We start from the raw sequence: 27,459 nt of genomic DNA on the forward strand, positions 1-27,459 counted from the left end.
AGAGCGCGATGCCAATAGGGGTGGGGTTAGTGCTGGCAGGATGAATCCCAGTGGGGATATTGTGGTGCTGTAAATCATTTCTCCTTCCGACTGCCGTGTGGGGAGGGGCCTGTGATTCCAGCTGGTAGGACCGAATTTATGGCATGCTACTGATGACATTTATCTGCAGCCCGGACAATGTCTTCCTCTTCACCCTTGGTAGGTGATGTGAGGTTCTTAAAACTCAAGTTTCCTGGATGCTGTTGAATTCTAACCTGTAAGGCAGTAATTGTGGTATCATATGCTGCTACTCTGCAATTCCTCCCATGTGGTTACTGATGGGTTTGGTTTGTTTTGACATGTGCTTATATCCACTTTTATCCAAAGAATCGCCGTAGGACACATAGTGGGTGGGGGTTGGAAGTGGTAATGTTACTTAACAAGTAGGCCAGAGGCCCAGGTTAATGTTCTGGAAACATGACTTCCAATCTCACCATGTTAGCTGCTGAAATTTACAATCAGTTAATACATTTGGAATTGAAAACTAGTGTCAGTAATAGTGAGAATTGAACCCATCTGGTTCACTAATGCCCTTTAGGGAAGGAAATCTGCTGTCTTTAGTTGGTCTGACCCACGTGGGACTCCAGATCCACAATGATTGATTCTGAAAAGGTCAAGCAAGCCACGTTGTTCTATCAAACTGCTACAAAGCCTGAAAGGAATGAAACCGGACAGACCACCTGGCCCAACCAGACACTGGAAATGACCATGTCAATCCTGCAAAGTCCTCCTTATTAACAGATGGGAATTTGTCCGAAATTCAGAGCTGTCTCATAGACTAATCAAGCTTGACTCAGTCATACTCACTGAATCATACCTTACAGATAATGTCCCAGGCACCACCATCACCATTTCTGGGTGTGTCCTATCCCACTGACAAGACAGGCCTAGCAGCCGCCCCTTCCTTTATCTGATAAATCAGCACTCCTCCATGTTGAACACCACTTGGAGGAAGCACTGAGAACAGAAAGGGTGCAGAATGTACTCTGAGTGGGGGACTTCAACATCCATCACCAGGAGTATTTTGGTAGTGTCATCACAGATCGAGCTGGCCGAGTCCTAACGGACATAACTGCTAGACTGGGGCTGCAACAAGTAGTAAGGGAACAAACAAGAGGTCAGCACAACTTGACCTCAGCATCACCAACCTGCCTGCCGCAGATGTCCATGATAGTATCAGTAGGAGTAACACTGCACAGTCCTTGTGAAGTCAAAGTCACGTTTTCACGTTAAGGATACCCTCCATTGTGTTGTATAGCATGATTACTGTGCTGAATGGGATAAAGTTCAGTCAGATCCAGCAACTCAAGACTGGGCATCCATGAGCTGCTGTGGACTATCAGCAGAATTGCCTTCTACCACAATCTGTAACTTTGTGACTGGCATATTCCCCAATCTACCATTACCATCAAGCCAGGAGATCAACCCCAGCTCAAGGTAGAGTGCAGTAGGAGGTTATTTCCAGGAGTAACACCAAACATTCCTGAAAATGAGGTGTCAATCTGGTGAAACTACAACACCTAATCACCTATCAATAGCAGAAGCAGCAAGTAACAGTCAGAGCTAAACGATTCCACAATGATTCCAATCTAAGTTCTGCAGGCCTGCCATATCCAGTCACAAATGGTGGTGGACAATTAAACAGCTCACTGGAGGTGGAGGCTCCACAAATGCCTCATCCTCAATGATGGAGGAGCCCAGCACATCAGTGCAAAAGGTGAGGTGAAACATTCACAACCATCTTCAGCCTGAAGTGCCGGGTGGGTGATCCATCTCAGCCTCCTCCAGAGGTCCCAGCATCACTGATGTCAGTCTTCAGCCAATTCAGTTCACTCCATGTGATTATCAAGAAACGGTTGGAGGCACTGGATACTGCAAAGGCAATGGACCCTGACAATATTCCAGCAATATTGTTGAAGACTTGTGCTCCAGAACTTGCTATGCCCCTAACCAAGCTGTTCCATTAGAGGCATCAAACTGACATCTACCTGGCAATGTGGAAAATTGCCCAGGTATGGGCGGCAGGGTGACACAGTGGTTGCAATGCTGGCTCACCGCGCCAGGGAGCCAGGTTTCGATCCCTAGCTTGGGTCACTGTCTGTGAGGAGTCTGCACATTCTCCCCGTGTCTGTGTGGGTTTGCTCCAGGTGCTTCAGTTTCCTCTCAGTCCAAAAGACGTGCTAGTTATGTACTTTAGGTGCTAAAATTCTCCCTCAGTGTACCCGAACATGTGCCAGAGTGTGGCGACTAAGGGATTTAAGTAACTTCACTACAACTACATCACAGTAGGTTCATTGCAATGTTGGTGTGAACCGATTTGTGACACTAATAAAATAAACTTTATATACTTGGGTGTGCACCGCACACAAGACACAGGACAAATCCAACTGTGCCAAATACCGCTCCATCAGTCTGTCTCAATCAGCAGTAAAGTGATGGAAAGTATCATCAACAGTTCTATCGAGCGGTACCTACTCAGCAAAAATCTGTTCATGGGTTCTCAGTTTGAGTTCTGCCAGGATCACTCAGCTCCTGACTTCATTACAGCCTTGGCCCAATCTGAAACCTCTTTTCCACACTAATATAGCATACACTCACTCACTCATTATCCTTCCAGCAGATTTGTAAGCTTTAAACAACAGCGAATACACTTCATTACAATTTGAGTGCCAAGCCTGTCTTAATGCATGACAGTGAAGCAGGATCTTTGCTCCTAGTATCTGTGTGATGTTGAGTGACGGGGGTGCCCCATGGGTGTATGTGTGTGTGTGTGCGCTGAAAGCAGTAACTCCATGTCCTTACATCCTTAGCTCTCCACCACAGGCAGTGTCACTGAGGGCTATCATTTCTACATTGGGCTTGCCCTCGCCATCAGCTCCAGCATCTTCATCGGAAGTAGTTTCATCCTGAAAAAGAAGGGTCTGTTACGTCTGGCCAGCAAGGGGATAATCAGAGCAGGTAAGTAAGTGCTGAAGGAGAATACAGGATTCTGACTGTTAGTCACCAATAAGTGCTCCTGAAGCTAACACACAGTCTCAGTTTTGAAAGATTAAGGACAATTTTTTTCATTTACCCCTTAAGTACTTCCTTTCCCCAGTGCCCTGCGCTGATCCATCACCTGGATAGAAGCATAGGCACCAGTTTCCTGGTCCTCTACCCCACGAGACCATTTCTTATTGTGTGAGCAAAGATACTCTGTTGCAGGGACATGATACCACTGGACCCTCAAGTAGAGCTAGTTTGCAAAGTATTTATCCATTCATCGAACACTGCGTTATCGCCTCACTCAAAGTTGCTCTTTCCTTCCCCCGAAGGTGCTGACTCTCTCTCTCTCTCTCTCTCCCCGCCCCCGAAGGTGCTGACTCTCTCTCTCTCTCTCTCCCCGCCCCCGAAGGTGCTGACTCTCTCTCTCTCCCCGCCCCCCGAAGGTGCTGACTCTCTCTCTCTCCCCGCCCCCCGAAGGTGCTGACTCTCTCTCTCCCCCCCGCCCCCAAAGGTGCTGACTCTCTCTCTCCCCCCCGCCCCCAAAGGTGCTGACTCTCTCTCCCCCCCGCCCCCAAAGGTGCTGACTCTCTCTCTCCCCCCCGCCCCCCGAAGGTGCTGACTCTCTCTCTCCCCCCGCCCCCGAAGGTGCTGACACTCTCTCTCCCCCCCACCCCCGAAGGTGCTGACTCTCTCTCTCTCTCTCTTCCCCCCCCCCGCCCCCGAAGGTGCTGACTCTCTCTCTCTCCCCCCCCGCCCCCGAAGGTGCTGACTCTCTCTCTCTCTCCCCCCCCCGCCCCCCGCCCCCGAAGGTGCTGACTCTCTCTCTCTCCCGCCCCCGCCCCCGCACCCGAAGGTGCTGACTCTCTCTCTCTCCCCCCTGCCCCCGAAGGTGCTGACACTCTCTCTCTCTCTCCCCCCCCGCCCCCGAAGGTGCTGACTCTCTCTCTCCCCCCCGCCCCCGAAGGTGCTGACTCTCTCTCTCCCCCCTGCCCCCGAAGGTGCTGACTCTCTCTCTCCCCCCCGCCCCCGAAGGTGCTGACTCTCTCTCTCCCCCCCGCCCCCGAAGGTGCTGACTCTCTCTCTCCCCCCCGCCCCCGAAGGTGCTGACTCTCTCTCTCCCCCCGCCCCCGAAGGTGCTGACTCTCTCTCTCCCCCCGCCCCCGAAGGTGCTGACACTCTCTCTCCCCCCCACCCCCGAAGGTGCTGACTCTCTCTCTCTCTCTCTTCCCCCCCCCCGCCCCCGAAGGTGCTGACTCTCTCTCTCTCCCCCCCCGCCCCCGAAGGTGCTGACTCTCTCTCTCTCGCCCCCCGCCCCCCGCCCCCGAAGGTGCTGACTCTCTCTCTCTCCCGCCCCCGCCCCCGCACCCGAAGGTGCTGACTCTCTCTCTCTCCCCCCTGCCCCCGAAGGTGCTGACACTCTCTCTCTCTCTCCCCCCCCGCCCCCGAAGGTGCTGACTCTCTCTCTCCCCCCCGCCCCCGAAGGTGCTGACTCTCTCTCCCCCCCCCCCCCCCCCCCGAAGGTGCTGACTCTCTCTCTCCCCCCTGCCCCCGAAGGTGCTGACTCTCTCTCTCCCCCCCGCCCCCGAAGGTGCTGACTCTCTCTCTCCCCCCCGCCCCCGAAGGTGCTGACTCTCTCTCTCCCCCCCGCCCCCGAAGGTGCTGACTCTCTCTCTCCCCCCCGCCCCCGAAGGTGCTGACTCTCTCTCTCCCCCCCGCCCCCGAAGGTGCTGACTCTCTCTCTCCCCCCCGCCCCCGAAGGTGCTGACTCTCTCTCTCCCCCCCGCCCCCGAAGGTGCTGACTCTCTCTCTCTCCCCCCCGCCCCCGAAGGTGCTGACTCTCTCCCCCGCCCCCGCCCCCGCCCCCGCCCCCGCCCCCGCCCCCGCCCCCGCCCCCGCCCCCGAAGGTGCTGACTCTCTCTCTCTCTCCCCCCCCGCCCCCGAAGGTGCTGACTCTCTCTCTCTCTCTCCCCCCCCGCCCCCGAAGGTGCTGACTCTCTCTCTCTCCCCCCCCCGCCCCCGAAGGTGCTGACTCTCTCTCTCCCCCCCCCGCCCCCGAAGGTGCTGACTCTCTCTCTCTCTCCCCCCCGCCCCCGCCCCCGCCCCCGCCCCCGCCCCCGAAGGTGCTGACTCTCTCTCTCTCTCCCCCCCCGCCCCCGAAGGTGCTGACTCTCTCTCTCTCCCGACCCCGACCCCGACCCCGAAGGTGCTGACTCTCTCTCTCCCCCCCGCCCCCGAAGGTGCTGACTCTCTCTCTCTCCCCCCCGCCCCCGAAGGTGCTGACTCTCTCTCTCCCCCCCGCCCCCGAAGGTGCTGACTCTCTCTCCCCCGCCCCCGCCCCCGCCCCCACCCCCGCCCCCGCCCCCGCCCCCGCCCCCGAAGGTGCTGACTCTCTCTCTCCCCCCCCGCCCCCGAAGGTGCTGACTCTCTCTCTCCCCCCCCGCCCCCGAAGGTGCTGACTCTCTCTCTCTCTCTCTCTCTCCCCCGCCCCCAAAGGTGCTGACTCTTTCTCTCTCTCTCTCTCTCCCCCGCCCCCAAAGGTGCTGACTCTTTCTCTCTCTCTCTCTCTCTCCCCCGCCCCCAAAGGTGCTGACTCTTTCTCTCTCTCTCCCCCGCCCCCAAAGGTGCTGACTCTTTCTCTCTCTCTCTCTCTCTCTCCCCTGTCCCCGAAGGTGCTGACTCTCTCTCCTGGTTGGTCTCTCAGATATGTTCAAAGAATACAGAAAGTTGGTTTTCACTGACTCACTCTTGTGATTTTTTTTTTAAATTGAAAAATTCCAGATGTCAAAATCCACAGTGCCAATTGCCTTACTCATACCTGTGCCTCCATGACCAAGTAGCCCATTGTGCTGGATAAACCCCCCCCCATCCCATTTATCTCAGTGGGGTTTTGCTGAGAGTGGTGGACACCAGCCAGGCTTTAGAGTTTCTAATAATATGAAGTTAATCACTGCTAATTCACTGTTATCAAGTTTGGCAAACTCGCTGAAACTGAAAGTTGATGTTTCTTTCACACTGGGAAATGACATGAGGCACCATCTCCTAACAGATCCCTTACTCACCAACTTGGTAAAGGATAGGTGTACATGCGGACACACACAGGTTAAGTAGTCAATAGGAGGGGGAGATGGTGATAGAAGCTGTCAGACTGTGCTGCTCAATGTATTGTATTCTTTCCTCACAGGCCAGGGTGGCCATGCATACCTGAAGGAATGGCTGTGGTGGGCTGGACTCCTCACAAGTGAGTGTTGCTCATAGTGGCATGTAGAATATCCTTAATGTATTTTTCTGTAAGTTTTGGTATTGGTCAGTACATTACGGGTAAAAGGATAATTAGCAAAAGAGTATGGCCCAGTAAGGACCACTGCAGTAATTTGTGGAGCCAGAGAATGTAGGTAGGGTTCGAATTGAATACTTTGTGTCAGTGTTCACTAGTAGACGATGTGGGTATAGAAATCGGGGAGAAAAGAGGTCCTGAGACAGGCTTAAAAGTAGATAAATCTCCAGGGCTGGATGAAGGGCACTGGCAATAATTTTCCATTCCTCTCGACCACAGAAGAGATGCCGGGGAACTGGAGGACAGCAAATGTGGTACCATTATTTAAGAAGGATGGAAGGGATAAGCCAGAGAACTACAGGTCAATCGGTCTAACCTAAGTGGTGGGGAAACTATTGGAAGTAATTCTGAGAAACAGAATTAATCTGCATTTGGAGAGGCAGGAATTAAACAAAGAGCAGTCAGCGTGGGTCTGTTCAGCAGAAGTCATGTCTGAGCAACTTAATTGAATTTTTTGAAGAAGTGACCAGCTGTATAGATGAGGGCAATGCATTTGACGTGGTCTTCTTGGAGTTCAATTACGCTTTTGACAAGTTCCACATTGGAAACTGATAGCGAAGGTCGCTGTCCATAAGATCCAGGGAAATTTGGTTAATTGGATCCAGAGGGTGATGTTTGAGGGGTTTTCTTGAACTGGAAGCCTGTGTCCGCAGGGATCAGCATTGGGGCCCTTGCTATTTGTGATCTATATTAATGATTTAGACTTGAATATCAGAGGGTTGATCAGTAAGCTCACCGATAATGTGAAAATTGATAGCATAGTAAAGAATGAGGATAGCCTTAGATTATAGGAGGATATAGACAGGGTGGTCAGATCTGTTGATCAGTGGAAGATGGAATTCAATCTGGATAAGTGTGAGGTGCACTTGGGCAGGACAAACAAGGCAAAAGAATACATGATGAACGACAGGACCCTGGAAAACACCAAGGATCAGAGGGACCTTGGTGTGGATGTACACCGGTCCGTTAAGGTAGCAGGATAGGTGGATAAAGTGGCTAAGAAGGCATATGGTATATTTACCTTTATTAGAAGAGGCATAGAGTTTAAGAGCAGGGAGATTATGCTGGAATTATATAAAACTTGGTTAGGCCACAGCTGGTGTATAGTGTGCAGTTCTGGAATCTACGTTATAGGAAGGATGTGATAACACTGAAAAGGGTGCAGAGGAGATTTACCAGGATGTTGTTTGGGCTGGAAAGTTTTAGTTATGAAGAGAATTTGGATAGATTGGGGTTGTTTTCCTTGGAGCAGAGGAAACTGAGGGGAGACATGATTGTGATGTATAATATTGAGGGGCGTAGACAGACAGACAGAAATGTTTCCCCTTCGTGGAGGCATCAATGACTTGGGAGCATTGATTTAAGGTGGAGGTTTAGAGAGAATGTGAGGAAAAACTTTTTCACTCAAAGAATGGTGGCAGTCTGAAAGATTGATGGAGGCAGAGACCCTCATAACATTTAAGAAGTATTTAGATGGGCACTTACGATGCTAAGACATGCAAAGCTATGGGCCAAGTGATGAGAAATGGGATTAGAATAGGTAGGTGGTTTGACTTTGACTAGCGCAGACATGATGAGCTGCAGGGCCTTTTCTGTGCTGTAGACCTCTATGACTCCATGAGCATTGTGGAAGGTCACGAGAGATATAGCACCTTCCTGCTTATTGTGCTGTCACTTTATTCCACCTCAGTGCAACAACCAACTTCTCCCCTGCTTTCCCCAAACTTCACCAGTACACCCTCCATCCCCATGACCCCATACTTCTTCTACACTTCACCCCATGATCCCCCCAGCTTCACCTGCTCCTTCTCCCCCTCCCCCGGCTTCTCCAGTCGCCCTCCCCCAGTGACCACTACTTCACCTACTTCCCCAACAACCTCCAGCTTCACCAGTTCCCATGACTCCCTCCTCCCTCCCATGACTCCCATTTTTCTTCCCCTCCCCATGACCCTCTGCTTCTCCAGCTCACTCTCCCAGTGACCCCACTCTTCTCCAGCCCTCTACCCTCAGTGACCCACTGCTTCTCTCACCCTCCTACGCTGTGACCCCCTGCTTCTCCCCTTCTCATCCCAGTTTCTCCCTCCCACTGTTAATAATCTTATAAAACAGGTATTTGTATGCTTTGCTAATGTGTCTTTAATGTAGGATAAAATTAAGTGATTCTCCTATTCTGAAGGTTGTCCAACAACAGATCTCACTGATATTGCTGTTAAACACTAAAGGGCAGTCCTGGTCATTGGAAAAAAAGTTCAAGATATACATATTTGGAGACATAGCAGCATCTGTGTTTACAATGATCAGACTGCTAGTCTCCCAAGTTCCAGGAAGATATTGAAGATGTCAATTTGTAAGCAATTATGCTTTAAACTGCCCATTTATTTCCAGGATTAAAGAGAGATGGGTCTCAAGTTAGGTAATCAGCATTTCTGCTTGGATACAAAGCCTATTTGAGTCATGTTGTCATGGAGATGGGCTTTTAGAAGGGAAGAATTTTTGAGATATCCCTGAAAATCTCGAACAATAGATTGTCAGGATCCGGGAGAGAAGGAACAGCTAGAGGCTGAAAGTCTCTGTGATTCCCTATGCAGAAATACGGGCGAGACCTCACACTGGATTGAAAAGATCGGTCATATAGATTTGTAACAAGGTTAGATTTGCCTAGCTTGTGATACAAGGAGAACCTCCAGCAAATTCCCTCTGTGCAAGACAGTTCTGGAGTTAAAAGTTACCAGGCTGAGAAAGGAACAGAATGGAAGTAAAACACTGGGAGCTAAAAAAAAATCCCTTTAGACTGAGTCTGGGAAATTGAATGTCTACTTCAGAAACTGTGTAACAAATAGCTGGGAAATGTTATTCAGTTGTGTTCACAGTAAAAGAGAAAAATTCTGTTCTATAGTTTAAAGGATAACTTGCTTCCAAGAAGTGTTTGATCATTTATGCTCTTAATCTGCTTATTACAGTAATATATTTAATTTATAAATTAATGTAATATTACTTATTCAAATTTTAAATCGTGGAATCTTGGCATGTGATCCAAGAAGTTCACATTTCTCTCTAAGGGGTATGTACCACATCACCCCAAAATCCACCCATGTCTTCCTGCTTATCTCCCCTCCCACACCCCACTTCTTCCACCTCAGTGTTTCTCTGTTTCTCCTCTTTGTAATTTAATGGGCCTGCAGGCTGTGTCACACCTTGTGAAATGTTCATGCTGTATTTGGTTGTGATTGTAGCTGGTACACAGAGCACCTGGTTTGGGCTCTAACTCTATCTATCCTGTTTTTTCAGTGGGTTTGGGAGAAGCTGCCAATTTTGCTGCCTATGCTTTTGCCCCAGCAACTCTGGTCACTCCGCTGGGAGCCCTCAGTGTCCTTGTAAGGTGAGCAAGCCCCTGACATCTCCCAGTTCCAGCTCCAATATTACTCCCTCTTGCTGTCCTGAAGGAATTATCACCCTGTTAGCCCATAGTCCTAGATATTATGGCAACATGAAAATTCATTTATATGTGGTGATTTTGTGTATGATCAGACCAGGGTTCAGGACTGAGATTTGGCTCTGGGCACAATGCGGTCCAGCCTGACACTGCCCAATCCTGAGGTCTACATCAGCACACTTTTCAGAAGCAGGAGCTGGGCAATTAGTACAAACTCCTTCTCCCCTGAGTGTCTACTCCACCTTCTCCTCCTGCACCCCCTCTCACCCCTCAAACCCTGCAAAGCACCATGAAGCTATTCTTCACATCTCCATCCTAACATGAGGCCTGAAAAAGGACTGGAACTGCCATCAAGTACTCGGCTTAGCTTTAGAGTAAAGCTCTCGCTACACTGTCCCAATTAAATACTCCAGGGCAAGTACAGTATGGAATTAGAGTAAAACTCCTACACTGTCCCAATTAAATGCTCCAGCGCAAGTATAGTATGGGATTAGATAGAGTAAAACTCCTTTTACATTGTCCCCATCAAACACTCCTAGGACAGGTACAACATGGAATTAGGTAGAGTATAAAGCTCCTTCTATTCTGTCCCCATCAAACACTCACAGCACAAGTACAGCGAGGGGTTAGATACATGGTAAAGCTCCTTCTACACTGTCCCTATCAAACACTCCCAGGGCAGGTACAGCGTGTAATTAGGTACAGGGTAAAGCTCCTTCTACACCTTCCCAATCAAAATTTGCAGGACAGGTATATGCTGGTATCTGGTCCTTTCCCTCAAATGATCGAAGCTAAATTTGAAAAAGCAAGTACTAGCCCTCTCCTGCTCAATTCATGAACTGTCTGTAAACAAGGGAACTGCATTTAACTCCAGACCTCGGGCAACATAGTGGTCATATTGGTTTCTCATCATAACATCTTTGTTTGAAGATTCTCTTTGTATTTGAATTGGTTCCAAATCTTTTAGGACATGTTCCAATAACTGTAGCATATTGGAAAGACCTGGTTTCTTTTCCATTTCACATTTGAAAAGATCACGAGAAGCTGAATGAAAGAATGAGCCCCTGGAACACAACAAAGTAAAGCTGCTATGGGTGCTGTTAAATACAAGTTTAAAATCCTGTTTGTAGGAGGATGTGAAGATTGCAGGCGTTGCAGAACTTAAAGGAAAGTGTGTTGAGATTTCCAAATGCTCTCCTCCCACCAGATGGCATGGCAGCACAGTGGTTAGCACTGCTGCCTCACAGCGCCAAGGATCCAAGTTTGATTCCCAGCTTGGGTCAGTGTCTGTGCAGAGTCTGCATATTCTCCCCGTGCCTGCATGGATTTCCTCCGGTTTCCTCCCACAATCCGGAAGACGTGCTGGTTAGGTGCACTGGCCATGTTAAATTCTCTGTGTACTTGAGCAGGTTCTGGAGTGTGATGACTGGGGGACTTTCACAGTAACTTCATTGCAGTGTTAATGTTAGCCTATTGTGACACAAATAAATAAACTTTTTCTGAGTTTGGGAGCAGTCATAAAAAGTGCTTGTAAATTCCAGTGTTGCCAGGTCCTTGCACTGTTAATCTGATGTCCCCGCTTCCCTCTCCAGTGCAATTCTATCCTCCTATTTTTTAAACGAACGCCTGAACCTACATGGAAAGATGGGCTGCATCCTGAGTATTTTAGGTTCGACAGTGATGGTAATCCATGCTCCACAAGAGGAGGAGGTTGGCACCTTGACTGAAATGGTAGAAAAGCTCAAAGATCCAGGTAGGGTGAATGAGAGTGTAAACTGACAGTAGCTGATATTTCCTTTACATAGCTGTCAGCACTACACAGTGCAGCTCCTCACGGTAAAGAGTTTATCATTATACAAAATCATGGACCATACTTCACAGAAAAAGCACCCTTCGACCTTGCCTCTTTGAGAGCAAACAAACGATTCCCTCTTCCTGGTATCCCTGCAACGTTTCCAAAGTATTTACCCCTTTTGAAAATTGGTATTAAATCTGCTTGCACAACTTTCTCAGACAGTGCATTCCTCATAGTCATAGATCAACTGAGTAAATACGTAAACATAGAATATTACAGCGCAGTACAGGCCCTTCGGCCTGCGATGTTGCGCCGACCAGTGGAACCAATCTAATGACCCTATAACCTAAACTATTCCAATGTTATCCATATGCCTATCCACTGACCATTTGAACGCCCTTAAAGTTGGCGAGTCCACAACTGCTGCAGGCAGGACATTCCACGACCTTACTACCCTCTGAGTAAAGAACCTCTGACATCCGTCCTATAATTACCACCCCTTAATTTAAAGCTATGTCCCCTTGTGTTAGCCATCACCATCCGAGGTAAAAGGCTCTCACTGTCCACCCTATCCAATCCTTTGATGATCTTGTACGCCTCAATCAGGTCACCTCGTAACCTTCTCTCCAATGAAAATAACCTCAAGCCCCTCAGCCTTTCCTCATAAGACCTTCCCACCTACCAGGCAACATCCTGGTAAACCTCCTCTGCACCCTTTCCAATGCCTCCACATCTTTCTTATAATGCGGCAACCAGAACGCTACACAATACTCCACGTGCAGCCGCACCAGAGTTTTGTACAGTTGTAACATGACCTCACGGCTCCGAAATTCAATCCCTCTACCAATAAAAGCTAACACACTGTATGCCTTCTTAACAACCTTATCAACCTGGGTGCCAACTTTCAGGGAGCTATGCACATGTACCCCGAGATCTCTTTGCTCGTCAACACTACTAAGAGTCCTTCCATTAGCCCTATATTCTGTACTCCTGTTATTCTTATCAAAGTGAATCACCTCACACTTTTCTGTATTAAACTCCATCTGCCACCTCTCGGCCCAGCTCTGCAGCTTATCTATGTCCCTCTGCAAACTGTAACATCCATCCTCACTGTCTACAACTCCTCCAACTTTGGTATTGTCAGCAAATTTACTAATCCATCCTTCTACACCCTCATCTAGGTCATTTATAAAAATGACAAACAGCAGTGGCCCCAAAACAGATCCTTGAGCTACACCACTTGTAACTGCACTCCAGGTTGAATATTTCCCATCAATCACCACCCTCTGTTTTCTATCAGCTAGCCAATTCCTGATCCAAACTGCTAAATCACCCTCAATCCCATGCATCTGCATTTTCTGCAATAGCCTACCATGGGGAACCTTATCAAACGCTTTGTTAAAATCCATATACACCACGTCAACTGCCTTACCCTTATCCACCTCTTTGGTCACCTTTTCAAAAAACTCGATAAAGTTTGTGAGGCACGACCTACCCTTCACAAAACCGTGTTGACTATCCCTAATCAATTTATTTCCCTCTAGATGATTATAAATCCTAACCCTTATAATTCTTTCCAAAATTTCTTCGTAGTCATAGATCAACTGAGTAAATACGTAAATTACTTCATAGTCATAGATCAACTGAATAAATACGTAAATTCCTTTCTCGTCTCCTATATATTCTTCTGCCAGTCATCCTAAATTTGTATCACCATATTACTGATCTCCTGCCAGTGGAAATGGTTTCTCCCTATCTATTCTATCCAGCAATTCGGGACATTCCAAGCTGGATTTGTTTGGGAGTTAAGTGTCTGTTACTTTATTGTAATCCTATGTCTTGTACATTGTGCTGTAAAATGAGGGCTATCACTTCAAAATCCAGTGCTGTCTAAACCCAGCCTTGTGTCTGGCTTGCAGGTTTTATTATGTTTGCAGTGTGTGTTGTAAGTAGCTGCCTGATCCTGATCGTGCTGGTCGCCCCACGTTATGGACAGAAGAATGTCCTGGTCTACATCCTCATCTGTTCCGTCATCGGCTCCCTGTCTGTCTCATGTGTCAAGGGCCTGGGAATGGCCATCAAGGAGCTGTTTGTGGGTCGCCATATACTGGCGCAGCCAGTGACCTGGATCCTACTTGGTTGCTTGATAGTTTGTGTAAGCACACAGATCAATTATCTGAACAAAGCCCTGGATATCTTCAATACCTCCATTGTCACACCCATCTATTACGTCTTCTTCACCACTGCTGTTATGACCTGTTCAGCCATCCTGTTCAAGGAGTGGTATCACATGACCTTTGACAACATCTTAGGCACCATAAGCGGGTTTGTCATCATTGTCCTTGGGATCTTCCTGCTTCACGCCTTCAAGAACATCAGCTTCACCCCAGGCACATTGCCCCCATTTCTCAGGAAGGGTGAGCCTGGCACTACATGGAATGGGGCAGTGAGAAGTCAGCAATATCAAGCTCTGCCTGACCAGGAGACTGAAATCCTCATTCACCCAAGTGAAGATGGCACTGTGCATTGCTTCACCTGAGCCTTGGCTAGTAGGAAATGGAAGCTGTGCAATGAGATCAGAACATTTCACATTGTTCCACATAAATCCAGTTCTGCACAGTTCCAGAGATGGCTGCTGCCAGTTGAAGTGTCTACTTTTCCCTCTTTTAGCCAGAAGGGGCTGTTGGAAATTCTCTTTGTCCTTTTGTCTTGGGGTGTAATCCCTTTGCAGCTTGGGTCAATGCTATGTAAGCTGAATGGAAAGTAGCCCACAATTTCCACGTGCAAGTACATCAGCATATTTGGAGGATTGTCCTGTTCCCCAGTATTGTCAGAAAAATTAGTGTGGCCCTTCTGTCAAAACATTCGAAAAGGGTAGAATAGAGGAATTGATAATGGGACCCTCTCATTCATTCAAAACTTGAAAGAATGAAGCTGCTGCAGGTACACACAGCTAGGATACACACCCTCCTAACCTCAAATACTGCATTTCACATACAAGTTTAATGGGACAGGAAATCAGTTTTATTATTGTGTATTACAACAAAAAGAGTCAGGAAAGCACCAACAGAACCTGTTCATCTTCAACTGAGGATCCTTTGATAACATCCGCACTAAATTGACTACTTAAATTATAGAAAATCTTAGATAACGTGTCAATGCTCAGAGGGGTAATGAATACTTGAAAAATGTCATGAAGGATTTGGTGCCAATACATTTACAATTTAAACTGCAGGAGTCTCAGATGAGTAGCTGACAGTACTCACCCTGACAGCACAAAATTTCCCCCATTCCAGCTCAACTTCAATTCAACAGCACAATGTTGGGATTTCAGCCAGAAATGTTAATGGAACCATGTGCTCTCCTCCAATATAAGTTATATTTAGTGTAGAGGGAGCTTTATTCTGCATCTAACCCTGTGCTGTACCTGTCCTGGGAGTTTTTGACGGGGACAGTATAGAGGAAATTTCAGAAGGGATTTAAAAAGTAACTCACTTGTGGTTAAAAAATTGAGGGTGCTCCCAATGATTTCAGATTCCAGGCACTCGTATGTAACTTACTTTGGCTGCCACTGTTTTGTACTTATTGTTTTAACAGTTGCAATAATGTCTAATACTAAAATATATTTTCATGCTATCTGTTGTGGCAGTGTGATTTAATGGAACTCTTCTGTAGAACAACAACTGAGCGTATCTGTAGCTGAGTATCACAGCAGCTGGTAAAGCCTGTGATACGAGTCACTCGGTCACTATTCAAACGACATTAAAGAAAAATACTATGGCTAGGATCAGAATTCAAAACAAAATGCTAAAATTCTGGGAGCATTTATGCAGGGAGAAATGGAGTTAATGTTTCCACTCTAATACAACTTCTTCAGAACTCTCTCTTAAGTTCCAAAGAATCATTTTGGAGTGAATCATTAACTCTTGTTTCCCCCTCCACAGATGCTGCAAAAATGGTTGAGTTTTTCCAGAATTTTCTATTTTTATCTTTGCACAGAATGTCTGCTTATAAAACGTGAAATGAGCAGGAGACAAGCTCACAGAAACGGACCCCTGCCGCATCACCATGTGAAAATCATAGACAAGGCCTCCTGTCTTGTTAGTGAGAAACTCGCATGGACCCCCGCGCAGTCAACAGGTGACAATCACAAACACGGACCCCCCCTCATCCTGTCACCATGACAATCACAGGCACAGACCTCCTTTCCTGTGACTATTAATAATCTTGTCGATAGAAACTTGCACAGACTACATCCCATAAGGTGTGAAAATCGCACAGTCCCCCCTCCCACCCCACTGAAAATTACTGGCTAACACCAGTTAGAATGGACAGTTGCTCCAAGCCCAGATTTAAGTATTCATCCTGGAGACAGTACAGAGAACATTCCCATTCTGTGTTGAATTGAATGCAGGATTGTATGTTAAAAATGCCATCGTGCTTTATTTCTGGATGGTATGATGTTCATACAGGAAACTCAGTATCAAAGCTATGTTAGCTTGAGCTAAGGTCCTTTTAAGAGCAGCCACGGGATAGCAGGTCCTGCAGAGCTGTGCCACGACCGTAGAGCAATGCTGCCCATCCCATGCTGTGCCCACCCTGCACTGTGCCATGTGTTGAGGCAAATCCTTTGTTGATCCATGGTACTCTCTCCTGCCTGCTCAATCGCTCAGGCTCTCTGACGACAACTTGCTTTTCTGAGTCTGTTCCAGTCGATTGAGGATGAATTGGCTTGTGTCGATGAAACGTTCCACACAGTTCACAAAGCAGGTTTCTGTTCTGCTGTCAAGCCGGGGGCCTGGTTTATCCATACACTTATCCTGCCATGGGAGAGGACAGACACCGTCAGCAGGAAAACATTCAACACATCTGGTGACATTTAAGGAGAGACAATTACCAGGATCTGGTGAAACTCATCCAAGGATTCAGAAGGAATTTGGGTAACAGCAGCAAAGATCCCTGATAATCACAGGACAGGATTGTGACCACTTACACAGTGACTGAACAGGGGTCCATGACTGAATTTTAAAATATGTCGACAGAACAAACTAGGTCATTAACAGGTCATTTGTTCAACATCTATACAATATTGTGGACAGCACAGCGGCTAGCACTGCTGCCTCACAGCGCCAGCGACCCATGTTCCATTCCAGCCTTTGGGTGACTGTCTATTGGAGTTTGCGGATTCTCTCTGCATCTGTGTAGTTTTCATCTTGATGTTCCAGTTTCCTCCCTCAGTCCAAAGATAAGCAGGTTAGGTAGATTGGCCATACTAAGTTTGTGGGATTATGGGATAGGGTGGAGGGAGGGGTGAGTCTAGGTGGAATACTTTTTTGGGGAATCGGTGCAGATTTGATGGGCTGAACGGCCTCCTTCTGCACAGTAGTGATTCTATGGTAAGGGATCATTTTGGAATCTTTCATGATGAAATTATTAAATGTCTATGTGAGAAAGCGATTTGAAGCAGTCAACGTACAAAAAAGGAGCTGGAATGGACCATTCAACCTTTCACACCTACTCTAACATTCAGTAATATCATGGCTAAACATGGCCTCAATTCCAGCTTTCTGCATTACTCATATCCTTTAATCCTCAAGTACAGACAGAATCGATTGCCAGTATTACATATATTCAGGATTTGGATATTAGAATATAAAGTAAAATTTTAAAATTTCATCAACATCAAACAAAGCTGTGACAAATACTGAAATTGATGGGGAGGTTATGGTCTTGTGGTAATATTCCTAGACTGACATTCAGAAATTCAGCTAATGTTCTGAGCAATCAGGTTTGAATCCCGCCACAGAAGCTGGTGGAATTTAAATTCAATAAAAAATATCTGGAATTAAGAATCTACTGATGACCTTAAAACCACTGTAGATTGTCAGAAAAACCTATCTGGTTCACTAATGTCCTTTAGGGAAAGAAATTTGCCGTCCTTACATGCAAGGCCTACATGTGACTCCAGAGCCACTGCAATGTGATTGACTCAACTGCTCTCAATCAACTAGGGCAATAAATGCTGGCCAGCCAGTGATATCCAGTCCCATGAATGAATAAAAAGAAATTCCCAAACAACAGCAACAGGATAGGTTAGCAAAATGGGCAGATGAACAGTGGATGGAATTTAATAGAGAAGTGAGAGTTGAGGCATTTTGGCAGAAGGGACAGGAAGGGCAATACGGACTTATTGGAACAGTTCTGAAGAGTGTAGAAGGACAAAGGATTTGTATAAGTAGAGCTTTGAAGGTTACAGAATACATAGAAAAATAAGTTAGCAAAGTACATGGGATCTTGGGCTTCATAAATAGGTAGCAATGTGTACGAAAGCAGGAAAGTTAGACTGAACTTTTGTAAAAGTCCAGTTAGATGTATTCTGTTTCACTCACCACAGTTTATGAAGGATGTGATGATCAATAGGAAGAGGGTGATCAGCTAGAAAGGTTAGCCTGGAGAAGCTAGGTGTTCTCCTTGGGGAAAGGAAATTGAGAGTGGTATTATCCCTAGACTATTAATCCAGAAATTCAGCTAACGTTCTGAGCAACTGGGTTTGAATCTTGCCACAGCAGCTGGTAAACTTTAAATTCTATTAAAAAAATCTGGAATTAAGAACCTACTGATGACCATAAAACCACTGTAGATTGTCAGAAAAAACCCATCTGGTTCACTAATGTCCAAAGGAAGAAGGCTTAGTTTCATTAGTCAGAACATTGAATACAAGAGCTGGGACATCTTGCTGAAGTTGTACAATGATGTGAAGATGCTGGTGTTGGACTGGGGTAAGCAAAGTAAGAAGTCTCACTTTAACCTGGTGTTGTGAGACTTCTTACTGAAGTCGAACAAGGCATTGGTACGGCCACACTTGGAATATTGTGTGCAGTTCTGGTCACCCTATTATAAAAAGGATATTATTAAACTAGAAAGAGTACAGAAAAAGTTTACTAGGCTGCTACGGGACTTGATAGTTTGGATTATAAGGAGAGGCTGAATAGACTGGGACTTTTTTCTCTGGAGCATAGGAGGCTGAGGGTGATCTTACAGTGGTCTATAAAATAATGAGCAGCACAGATCAGCTAGATAGTCAATACCTTTTCCCAAAATTAGGGGAGTCTAAAACTAGAGGGCATAGGTTTAAGATGAGAGGGGAGAAATACAAAAGTGCCCAGAGGGGCAATTTTTTCCACACAGAGGGTGGCAAATGTCTGGAACAAGTTACCAGAGGTAGTAGTAGAGGCAGGTACAATTTTGTCTTTTAAAAGCATTTAGATAGTTACATAGGTAAGATAGGTATACAGGGATATGGCACAAATGTGGGCAATCGGGATTAGCTTAGGGGTTTTAAAAAAAAGGGCAGCATGGACAAGTTGGACGAAAGGGCTGTTTCCATGCTGTAAACCTCTGACTCCATGAGAGGAGATTTAAGAAGGTGTACAAGATTAAGAGGTTTAGACAAGGAAAATAAACAAAAGCTCATCAGCGATCAGATGACATGAGGATGAAGGGGTACATTTTAAGATTATGGGCAAAAGACACAGAAAACGTAAGGAAGATTATTTTTACACGAGTGGTAACGATCTGGAACTTTTTGTTCAGGAGCATGGTGGAAGTGGGACCAATGATCTTAAGGAGGAAATTGAATGGGGACTTGAGGAAACTAAACTTGTAGCATTACAGAATGGAGCGGGGGAAAGTGACAGACTGGATTGTATAGAAAGTTATAACAGACTTGACTGGCTGAATGATCTGCTTCTATGACGTACTGACTGATTCTACGACTGTCTTGAATAAACTTGAGAATTAAGCATTCACACTCTAGGGTACAGAATTCCAAAGTCTCATAAGTTTCTCACAATCCTGACTGGCTAAACCATAATTTAGAGGTTTGATCCCATGTTCTAGATTCCCCAGTTCGCAGAAATGTCCACCCAGCATCTACCTTGTAATGTTCCTTAAGAATTTAGGTTTCAATGTTTCATCGCTCAATTTTATAAACTAGAGAGAATCTAGGTGTGGCCGACTCAATCCCCTCACCGCAGGAAGGAGTTTAGTGAACCTTCACTGCACACTCTCCAAGGCAAATATATTGTTACTTAGCTAAGCAGACCAAAGTCATACACAGTATCAGGAGCATGATCTGATCAAGGCTTTGAAATGCCATCAGGAATGCTGGTCCAGCCATGCACAAATTTAAGAAAAAGTCAGTCAACCATGTTGCAGTGGATTTGGAGTCACTTACAGGCCAGATCAGGTAAGGATGCAGATTTCCTTCCCTAAAGGTCATTAATGAACCAGGTGGGTAAGATGATGAATGGGATGGATAGGATAGAGGTGGAGAGACTCTTCCCACTCAGAAAGGATAGTAGGACTAGGGGGCACAGCCTCAAGATAAAAGGGGGGCGGTTTAGAACGGAGTTGAGGAGGAACTTCTTCACTCAAAGGGTGGTGAATCTCTGGAATTCTCTGCCCGTTGAGGTGGTGGAGGCTGCCTCGCTAAATATTTTTAAGATTGATGGGTTGATGGGTTTTTGATAAGCGAGGGGATTAAGGGTTATGGGGAGAGGGTGGGAATGTGGAACTGAGCCACGACAGATCAGCCATGATCTTATTGAATGGTGGGGCAGGCTCGAAGGGCTAGATGGCCTACTCCTGCTCCTATTTCTTATGTTCTTATGTCATCATTTGACTTTTAAATTCTATGTTTTTATTACATTCAGATTTCATCATGTGCCGTGTGGGATTTGAACCCAGGTGCCTACAGCATTACCCTGGGTTGCTGGATTTTGAGTCCAGTGACACTATCACTATGCCACCGCCTCCCCTTATATGCTTACACTCAATCCCTTTGTAATGAACAGAGTTCCAAAAGGATGATTGTGCTATATACAATCTGAGTTTTTTGAACAGGTGACAGATATGGCAGATAGGAGAATACATGCCATGTACCTTCAGAAAGCTTTTGATAATGTAGCACAAAGAAGATTGGACCATAATGAGACGGGATGGTAGGAAATAGGTTTAAAAACAACTTCAGGGAATAGTCGGAAATGGGTAATGGGATCCCAAAAAGTCCAGACATAGGCCAAAAGAGATAACATCCAAATTTACAGAAGAAACTAAATTAGGAAACAAAGTAAATAATGCTCTTATGGTAAAGCGGCCAACAGTAAATTGATAGGAGGTGAAGTTCCAATGGAGATTTTGGGGCAATCTCATTTAGGCACTTGCAGATTGTTTCTAGTGATTGAGAGATCTTGTTAGAAAGAACACAGATACAAGATTAATGGGAAAGATTCAAGTAGAAAAAAAAAGGAGAAATCTCATTTATCCAATAAGCAATGAGGTTGTGGAATATACTCTGAGTTGGAGATTAAATTAATATTTATGTATATATCACCGTTAACTGAGTAAAATATCACAAGGAGCATTCAAACCTAAATTTGACATCACACAAGGATATATACAGGCACATGACCAAAAACTATGGCAGGTAGGGGCTTCTGGAAGAAGAGAAAAAGTTGCAGAAATTTAGAGAGCAAATTCAAGAGCAGAGATGTCGTAGGAAAGCTGAGGCTGAAGGAGATTGCAGAAATAGAGGAGAGGTCATGGAGGGATTCGAAAGGACAAAGTTGTTTAACAAAGTGTAGGTCAGTGAGTACAGAGGTAAATGCGATTTGGTAAGAGTTTTATTGTTTTATAACAATGTATCGAGGGCGAAAGACCAGTTGGAATTGTCAAGCTGAGAGGTAACAAAGGTTTCAGCAGCAGCTGAGCTGAGGCAGGTATGATTTTGGGCAGTTACAGCAGTGAAATTAGACATCTTAGTAATGAAGCAGATATGTGAAAGCGAAGATCATATTGACAAATCAAGGAATTAGGTGGATGATGGAAGAGGGATGAAGGAATACAGGAACATGATATGTGAAGAGTATCAAGACATTGTGTCTTTACCTATGTAAGCAAAGTGGATTGGATCAACGCTGACACACTGCTGGGGGAATCCACATCAACGTTGACACACTCACAGATAGCTGTTGGAAATATCGATATAATTGCTGGACACCCTGTAAATCCTAGAAAATACACTACCGCCTCTATATCTCACTGGCTTCAGCCTCTCTCCACACTGACCAGTAGGCCAGCACGTCACTGCATGTCAACTGAAAATCAGCTCAAATACTGGAATGTGATTAGCTGTTAAAAATTAAACTAACTGTGCCTTAAACAAACACATGCTTGTGCTTTAACCTCCAGATCACATTAGGAGGTAAACCTCTCCCAACTATTACAAACCAGATAGCTGGTAATTAACCAAGAAATGCTGGAAAATCTTTGTAGGTCTGACAGCACATGAGAGAGAGAGAGAGAGAGCAAAGCCAACACTGAGTCTAGAAAACCCTTTTTTAGAGCTGAGAGAAAAGACAGCAGAGGGTGGGGAGGGGTGGTGGAATGGGACAAATGGAATGCAGAAGCTGAGCAGGTGTTGAAAGTGTCCATTAAGTGATCAGAATGTGTGAGTGGTAAAACAAAGGTACAGTTTGGTAAAGGATTGCTTGCCCACAGCACCTTCCCATCTTGTACAAGGTCCCTTTATCCAATGCGCCTTTATCTCCTCCCTGCTCACTGTCCACGGTCCTAAACACCCCTTTCACGTGAAGCAGTGCTCCCAATACAGTCTACTCTATATCAGAGAGCCTACACGCAGACTGGGTGACCGCTTTGCTGAACACCTTCGGCCCACCTGCAAGCAGAATCCAGAGCTTCCTGTCAGTTGCCACTTGAACACACCACCCTGCTCTCCTGCCCACAAATCTGTCCTTGGCCTTTTGCAATGTTCTAGTGAATCCTAACAAACTCACACCTCATCTTCAGACTGAGCACCTAACTGCCTTCCAGACTGAACACTGAGTTCAACAACTTCAGAGCATGAACTCTTGCCTCCACTCCATTTATTTTATTTCATCTTATTCTCCGTTTTAATACTCTCCTCCCCTGCCCCCACTTTCTTCAGGCCATATTTCTCAGGCAGTCCTTAACTAAGCTGTACCTTTGCTCTGCCATTTACACATTCTGATTACTTAAATGGATACTTTCAGCATTTCTCAGCCTTCTGCATTCCCTTTGTCTCATTCCACCACCCCTCCCTGCCCTCATAATATAAAATGTCTGCTAACTCTCTTTCCTCTTAGCTCTGACAAAGGGTCATCTAAACTTGAAACATTGGCTCTACTCTCTCTCTCCACAGATGCTGTCAGACCTGCTGAGATTTTCCAGCATTTTTCTGGTTTTGTTTCAGATTCCAGCATCTGCAGTATTTTGTTTATCTTAGCTGGTAATTAAAGTGAGGGCAGGAAACTGTGCTCTCTGATCCTCCTGTGTCCTGTTGTTGAGGAGGAACTCAGGGAAAAACAAGGTTTCCTTCTGAGGTCACCCTTTCAATATACACATCAGATGACATGAAGAAAGCTTCAGCCTCCCATGCTCTAAATTTCCCATTAACACTTACCCATTTACTGGCTGCAGCAGCCCCCCAGTGCTGAAAAATGCTCATCACCCCCTCCCCCTTCCCACACACACACTCCCCGCACTCCCTTCTAAACAACCAACCATCCCCAACCCCCACACGCACATTCCCTGCACTCCCAGAAATCACCCCCTCCTCCCCCCAAACAACCATCTTACCCACCCCCAAAATTAAGCACGCTTCGATGGCTCAAGACCCACACTCAGTCCCAGGTTTTGGAGGCCCCAGTTGCTCACTCCTCCCCCATTGCAATCCAAGACCCAAATCCATCAAAACCCCTGACAGCTAAATGATGAGAAACAAACTGTGGGGTGGTGACTGAAGATTGTGGTTACAACCAGAGTGACCACGTACATTGTTTCAAGTGGTCAGTGGGTAAGGAGAAAGCTAGATTTGTAAAAAATGAATCGAGTAAAGAAACAGAGGGACACTAAAATAAAATTAAGATACATAATGAAATGTCTTTCCTGCAAATAGAAGAAGCATTCAAACTGAAAAACATTGAATAAAAGGATGGTGAAACGATAGAATCACTTCTACTTGGTGGAGTTGAGGAGACTCCTCCATCCAGTTCACCTCTCCTTACACTGTGACTGACTCACTATCAGAACGTCGACTGACTCATTGCTGTCTCCAGTCCCCTCTCAGCTTGTTCCAGATACTAATCCCTATGACCCTCTATCCTGCAGTCCTAGTCTAAATTAAGCTAGTTTGAAAATTTTCTAGTACTACCTACAGTATATCAGATATCTGTACAAACATCACACTCAATTCAACTCTAATGTGAAAACACCAGATTCTATCAGCAAGTCAGCAAGAGATGCTCTTATACCTTGGACCAAGATATTGGGGGGGAAAAGGCAGAAGAATGGGGATGAGAAAAATATCAGCCATGATTGAATGGCAGAGCAGACTCAATGGACCGAGTGGCCTAATTCTGCTTCTATGTCTTATGAGCTGAATGGCATACTTCTGCATTGTAGGGATTCTATAAAGCATTGTCAAAAGGAAGTAATCTAACCGAATCACACAGGAGACATTAGGACAGGTATGTCAGAGAGAATGACAGCAGGAGAATAAGTGGAGGTTTACAAAGGGGGCAAAGTGATTTGATTTATTTTCAGAATGAAAAGTATTGTTTCTTGCGCACTATACAGACAAAGCATACCATTCATAGAGAAGGAAAAGAGAGAGCAGAATGTAGTGTTATAGTCATAGCTAGGGTGTGGAGAAAAATCAATTTAATATAAGGTAAGTCCATTCAAAAGTCTGACAGCAGCAGGGAAGAAGCTGTTTTTGAGTTGGTTGAATTGTGACCTCAGACTTTTTATCTTTTTCCGATGAAAGAAGGTGAAAGAGAGAATGCCCGGAGTGCATGGGGTCCTTAATTATGCTGGCTGCTTTGCTGAGGCAGTGGGAAGTGTAGACAGAGTCAATGGATGGGAGGCTGGTTTGCATGATGGATTGGGTTACATTCACAAACTTTTGTAGTTCCCAGCGGTCTTGGGCAGAGCAGGAGCTATACCAACCTGTGATACAACAGAAAGAATGCTTTCTATGGTGCATGTGTAAAGGTTGGACAGAGTTGTAGTTGACATGCCAAATTTCTTTAATCTTCTGATAAGTTAGAGGTTTTCTAACTATAGTGTCAGCATTTGGGGGGGGGGGGGGGGGGGGGGGGAGGTGGTGTACTCGGGCAGGTAGTTAGTGATGTGGGCACCAAAAAACTTGAAGCTCTCTAACCTTTCTACTTCGTTTCCATTGACAGGGGCATGTTCTCCTTCACGCTTCCTGAAGTCGATGATAATCTCCTTTATTTTGTTGAGAGAGAGATTATTGTTGCCACATCAGTTCACCAGATTCTCTCTCATTTGTATACGCTGTCTCGTCATTGTTTGAAATCCAACCCACTACAGTGGTGTAGTCAGCAAACTTGAAAATCAAATTGGAGGGGAATTTGGCCACACCGTCATAGGTATATAGGGAGTATAATACAGGGTTGAGAACATACCCTTGTGGGGCTTCAGTGATGAGGATGATCGTGGAAGAGGTACTGTTGCCTGTCCTTACTGATTGTGGTCTGAGAGTGAGGAAGTTCAGGATCCATTCGCGGAGGGAGGTGACGAGATCCAGACCACAGAGTTTGGAAATGAGTTTCGTGGGAATAATGATGTTGAAGGCTGAGCTGTAGTCAATAAGTAGGAGTCTGACATAGGTGTTTTTGTTCTCTAGATGGGCATGTTGTTCAGGGCAACACTGGAACAACTGAATCTGGAGGTAACAAAGACACCCATGATCCAGGAGTTGTGAGTAGTTTTGGTGAGGAGAATCCAGTCTGGTAGAGCTGCGATGTGCTCAGCCAGGTCCATGGTTCTGATCAGAGGACATGGTTAGCAAGAGACACCCATGGTCAGAAACAGACTAGTCAGTGAACTAGATCATAGGAGGCGAGGCCAAGAGAGACAGCCAGATCAAACAATCGGGGAGTTTAAAAGAGGGAGTGATAAGAAGCGGAAGAGGGGTCAGTAAACTCAGGAGAGAAGGCAATACAAGTATAGATGGATGAGGACCTCCCTGGTGCAAAGGCTGAGGAAGAAATTCTCAAGGAGAAACCTAGATACAACATGGAAAGAACTAGACTGAGAGGCAAAAAAGGGTGATCGATAAGAGAGGACACCAAGATGTGGGGTAGGTGGCGTGGAGCATAACCAGGCAGGATGCAATCCAGAGGAGATAAGCAGGCACCATGCAATTTGCAAGACTCTCACAATACCACAATGTCAAATGCCTGGTCAGTGAGCAGGGAAACTTGAAGAGGGAGGCTTGGGCAAGTGAGCAACAGTCAAAAGAATGGAGAAATGGGTAGAAACTGGGAAGAGAAATGGAGTAAAAAGTCTGACAACACCAGGTTTTAGTCCAACCTATTTATTTGATAATATACTCACAAGCTTTCGAGGGACACCCTCTTCGTTCACCTGACGAAGAGGGTGTCCCTCGAAAGCTTGTGAGTATATTATCAAATAAATAGGTTGGACTAAAACCTGGTGTTGTCAGACTTTTTACTGTGTTTACGCCAGTCCAACGCCGGCATACCCACATCAAGAGAAATGGAAACAGCAACATGGAGCAGTAAATCATCACCCACAGCATTTTTAATCACCAGAGCTCAGTGAGCCTGTGCTCTAGTCAGACATCACTGGTTAGTTATATTAACTATATCACTAGTCACTCAGAAGAATTTGTCATCACTGATCAGCTCATGTTTATATTGCTAGTTATCCATCAGTGTTTGGTTACCTTTGCCCTGGTCAGGCATAATGTGGAGATGCCGACATTGGACTGGGGTAAGCTCAGTAAGAAGTCTCACAACACCAGGTTAAAGTCCAACCAAGTTTACCCCAGTCCAATGCCAGCATCTCCGCATCATGACTACCATCGACACCGCAAACTGCCGACTCCAAGTGGAGAGGATCTCCAAGAAGATCGCGCATATCGACACAGACATCACTGGACTTTAACCTGCTGTTGTGAGACTTCTTACTGGTCAGACATAACCAATTAGTTACAGGTTATATTAACTATCACTGGTTAAACCGTAGAGAGTTCAGTGGCACCATGTTCTGGTTCAGACAGATTGTTATTCACTGATTATATTAACTACCACTTATCCAGCAGAGCACAATCAGGCCATGTTGTGGTTCAGACAGCACTAGTTATTCACTGATTATGTTAACTAACATTTATCCAGCAGAGCTGCATCAGGCCATGCTGTGATGGAGACAGCACTAGTTAGTGACTGGTTATATTAACTATAACTTACCCAGCAGAACTCAATCAGACCATGCTGTGGTGCAAACGCTACTAGTTAGTGCTGGTTATATTAACTATCACTTACCCAGTAGAGCTCTGTCAGGCTATGCTGTGGTGGAAGTAGTACTAGTTGGTGACTGGTTATATTAACTATCACTTGGCCAACAAAGCAGTCAGGCTATGCTGTGAAGACAGCACTACCTAGTGACTGGTTCCATTAACTATCACTTACCCAGCAAAGCTCAGTCAGGCCATGAACCAGTTGTTGGAATTTCTGTTTCTGACTTTCCACCTCAATGAATTGTTGCAAATGAGGATCTGCGGCCAGTGCCTGAGCCTGGCTATCCATATCCCGGAGAGTGGCAATCTGTCTCTCTCCCGCTTTCCCTGTGACCTTCACACGTTCCGTCCCCACAACCCGGAACCGGAAACCGTATCACCCCGCCCACTAACCCCAACATGGCGGCCTCCAGTAAACACGTGCTGGAACCGGAAGTAGCGGATCTGCGACAGTGAGCGGGAGCTCCCGGGGTTACGTGCGG

The 27,459-nt window shown here is 46.0% G+C and overlaps 2 protein-coding genes across 3 annotated transcripts; one reads left to right on the forward strand and one right to left on the reverse strand.

Annotated features, from left to right (window-relative positions):
* Positions 1-26: 26 nt before the first annotated feature.
* Positions 27-15,224, forward strand: LOC145342095 (magnesium transporter NIPA2-like). The gene is made up of 6 exons (XM_080187310.1): positions 27-198; positions 2,850-2,997; positions 6,206-6,262; positions 9,647-9,737; positions 11,384-11,544; positions 13,506-15,224. Exons 1-6 carry the CDS (start codon positions 178-180, stop codon positions 14,123-14,125), a joined length of 1,098 nt encoding a protein of 365 aa, XP_080043436.1. The 5' UTR covers positions 27-177; the 3' UTR covers positions 14,126-15,224.
* A 907-nt stretch (positions 15,225-16,131) lies between these two features.
* Positions 16,132-27,346, reverse strand: timm8a (translocase of inner mitochondrial membrane 8 homolog A (yeast)). 2 transcript variants are annotated; one of them, XM_080187311.1, is made up of 3 exons: positions 27,150-27,346; positions 27,003-27,026; positions 16,132-16,406 (listed from the first exon to the last, which is right to left on the reverse strand). In XM_080187311.1, exons 1-3 carry the CDS (start codon positions 27,264-27,266, stop codon positions 16,248-16,250), a joined length of 300 nt encoding a protein of 99 aa, XP_080043437.1. In that variant the 5' UTR covers positions 27,267-27,346; the 3' UTR covers positions 16,132-16,247. The 2 variants fall into 2 exon arrangements, with proteins under 2 accessions (XP_080043437.1, XP_080043438.1); XM_080187312.1 differs by lacking the exon at positions 27,003-27,026 and having other exon boundaries at positions 27,150-27,343.
* Positions 27,347-27,459: the final 113 nt, after the last annotated feature.

Source organism: Carcharhinus amblyrhynchos, chromosome 4 (genome assembly GCF_965287045.1).
Source record: "Carcharhinus amblyrhynchos chromosome 4, sCarAmb.v2.hapA, whole genome shotgun sequence".
In the NCBI taxonomy this organism is placed as follows: domain Eukaryota; kingdom Metazoa; phylum Chordata; class Chondrichthyes; order Carcharhiniformes; family Carcharhinidae; genus Carcharhinus; species Carcharhinus amblyrhynchos.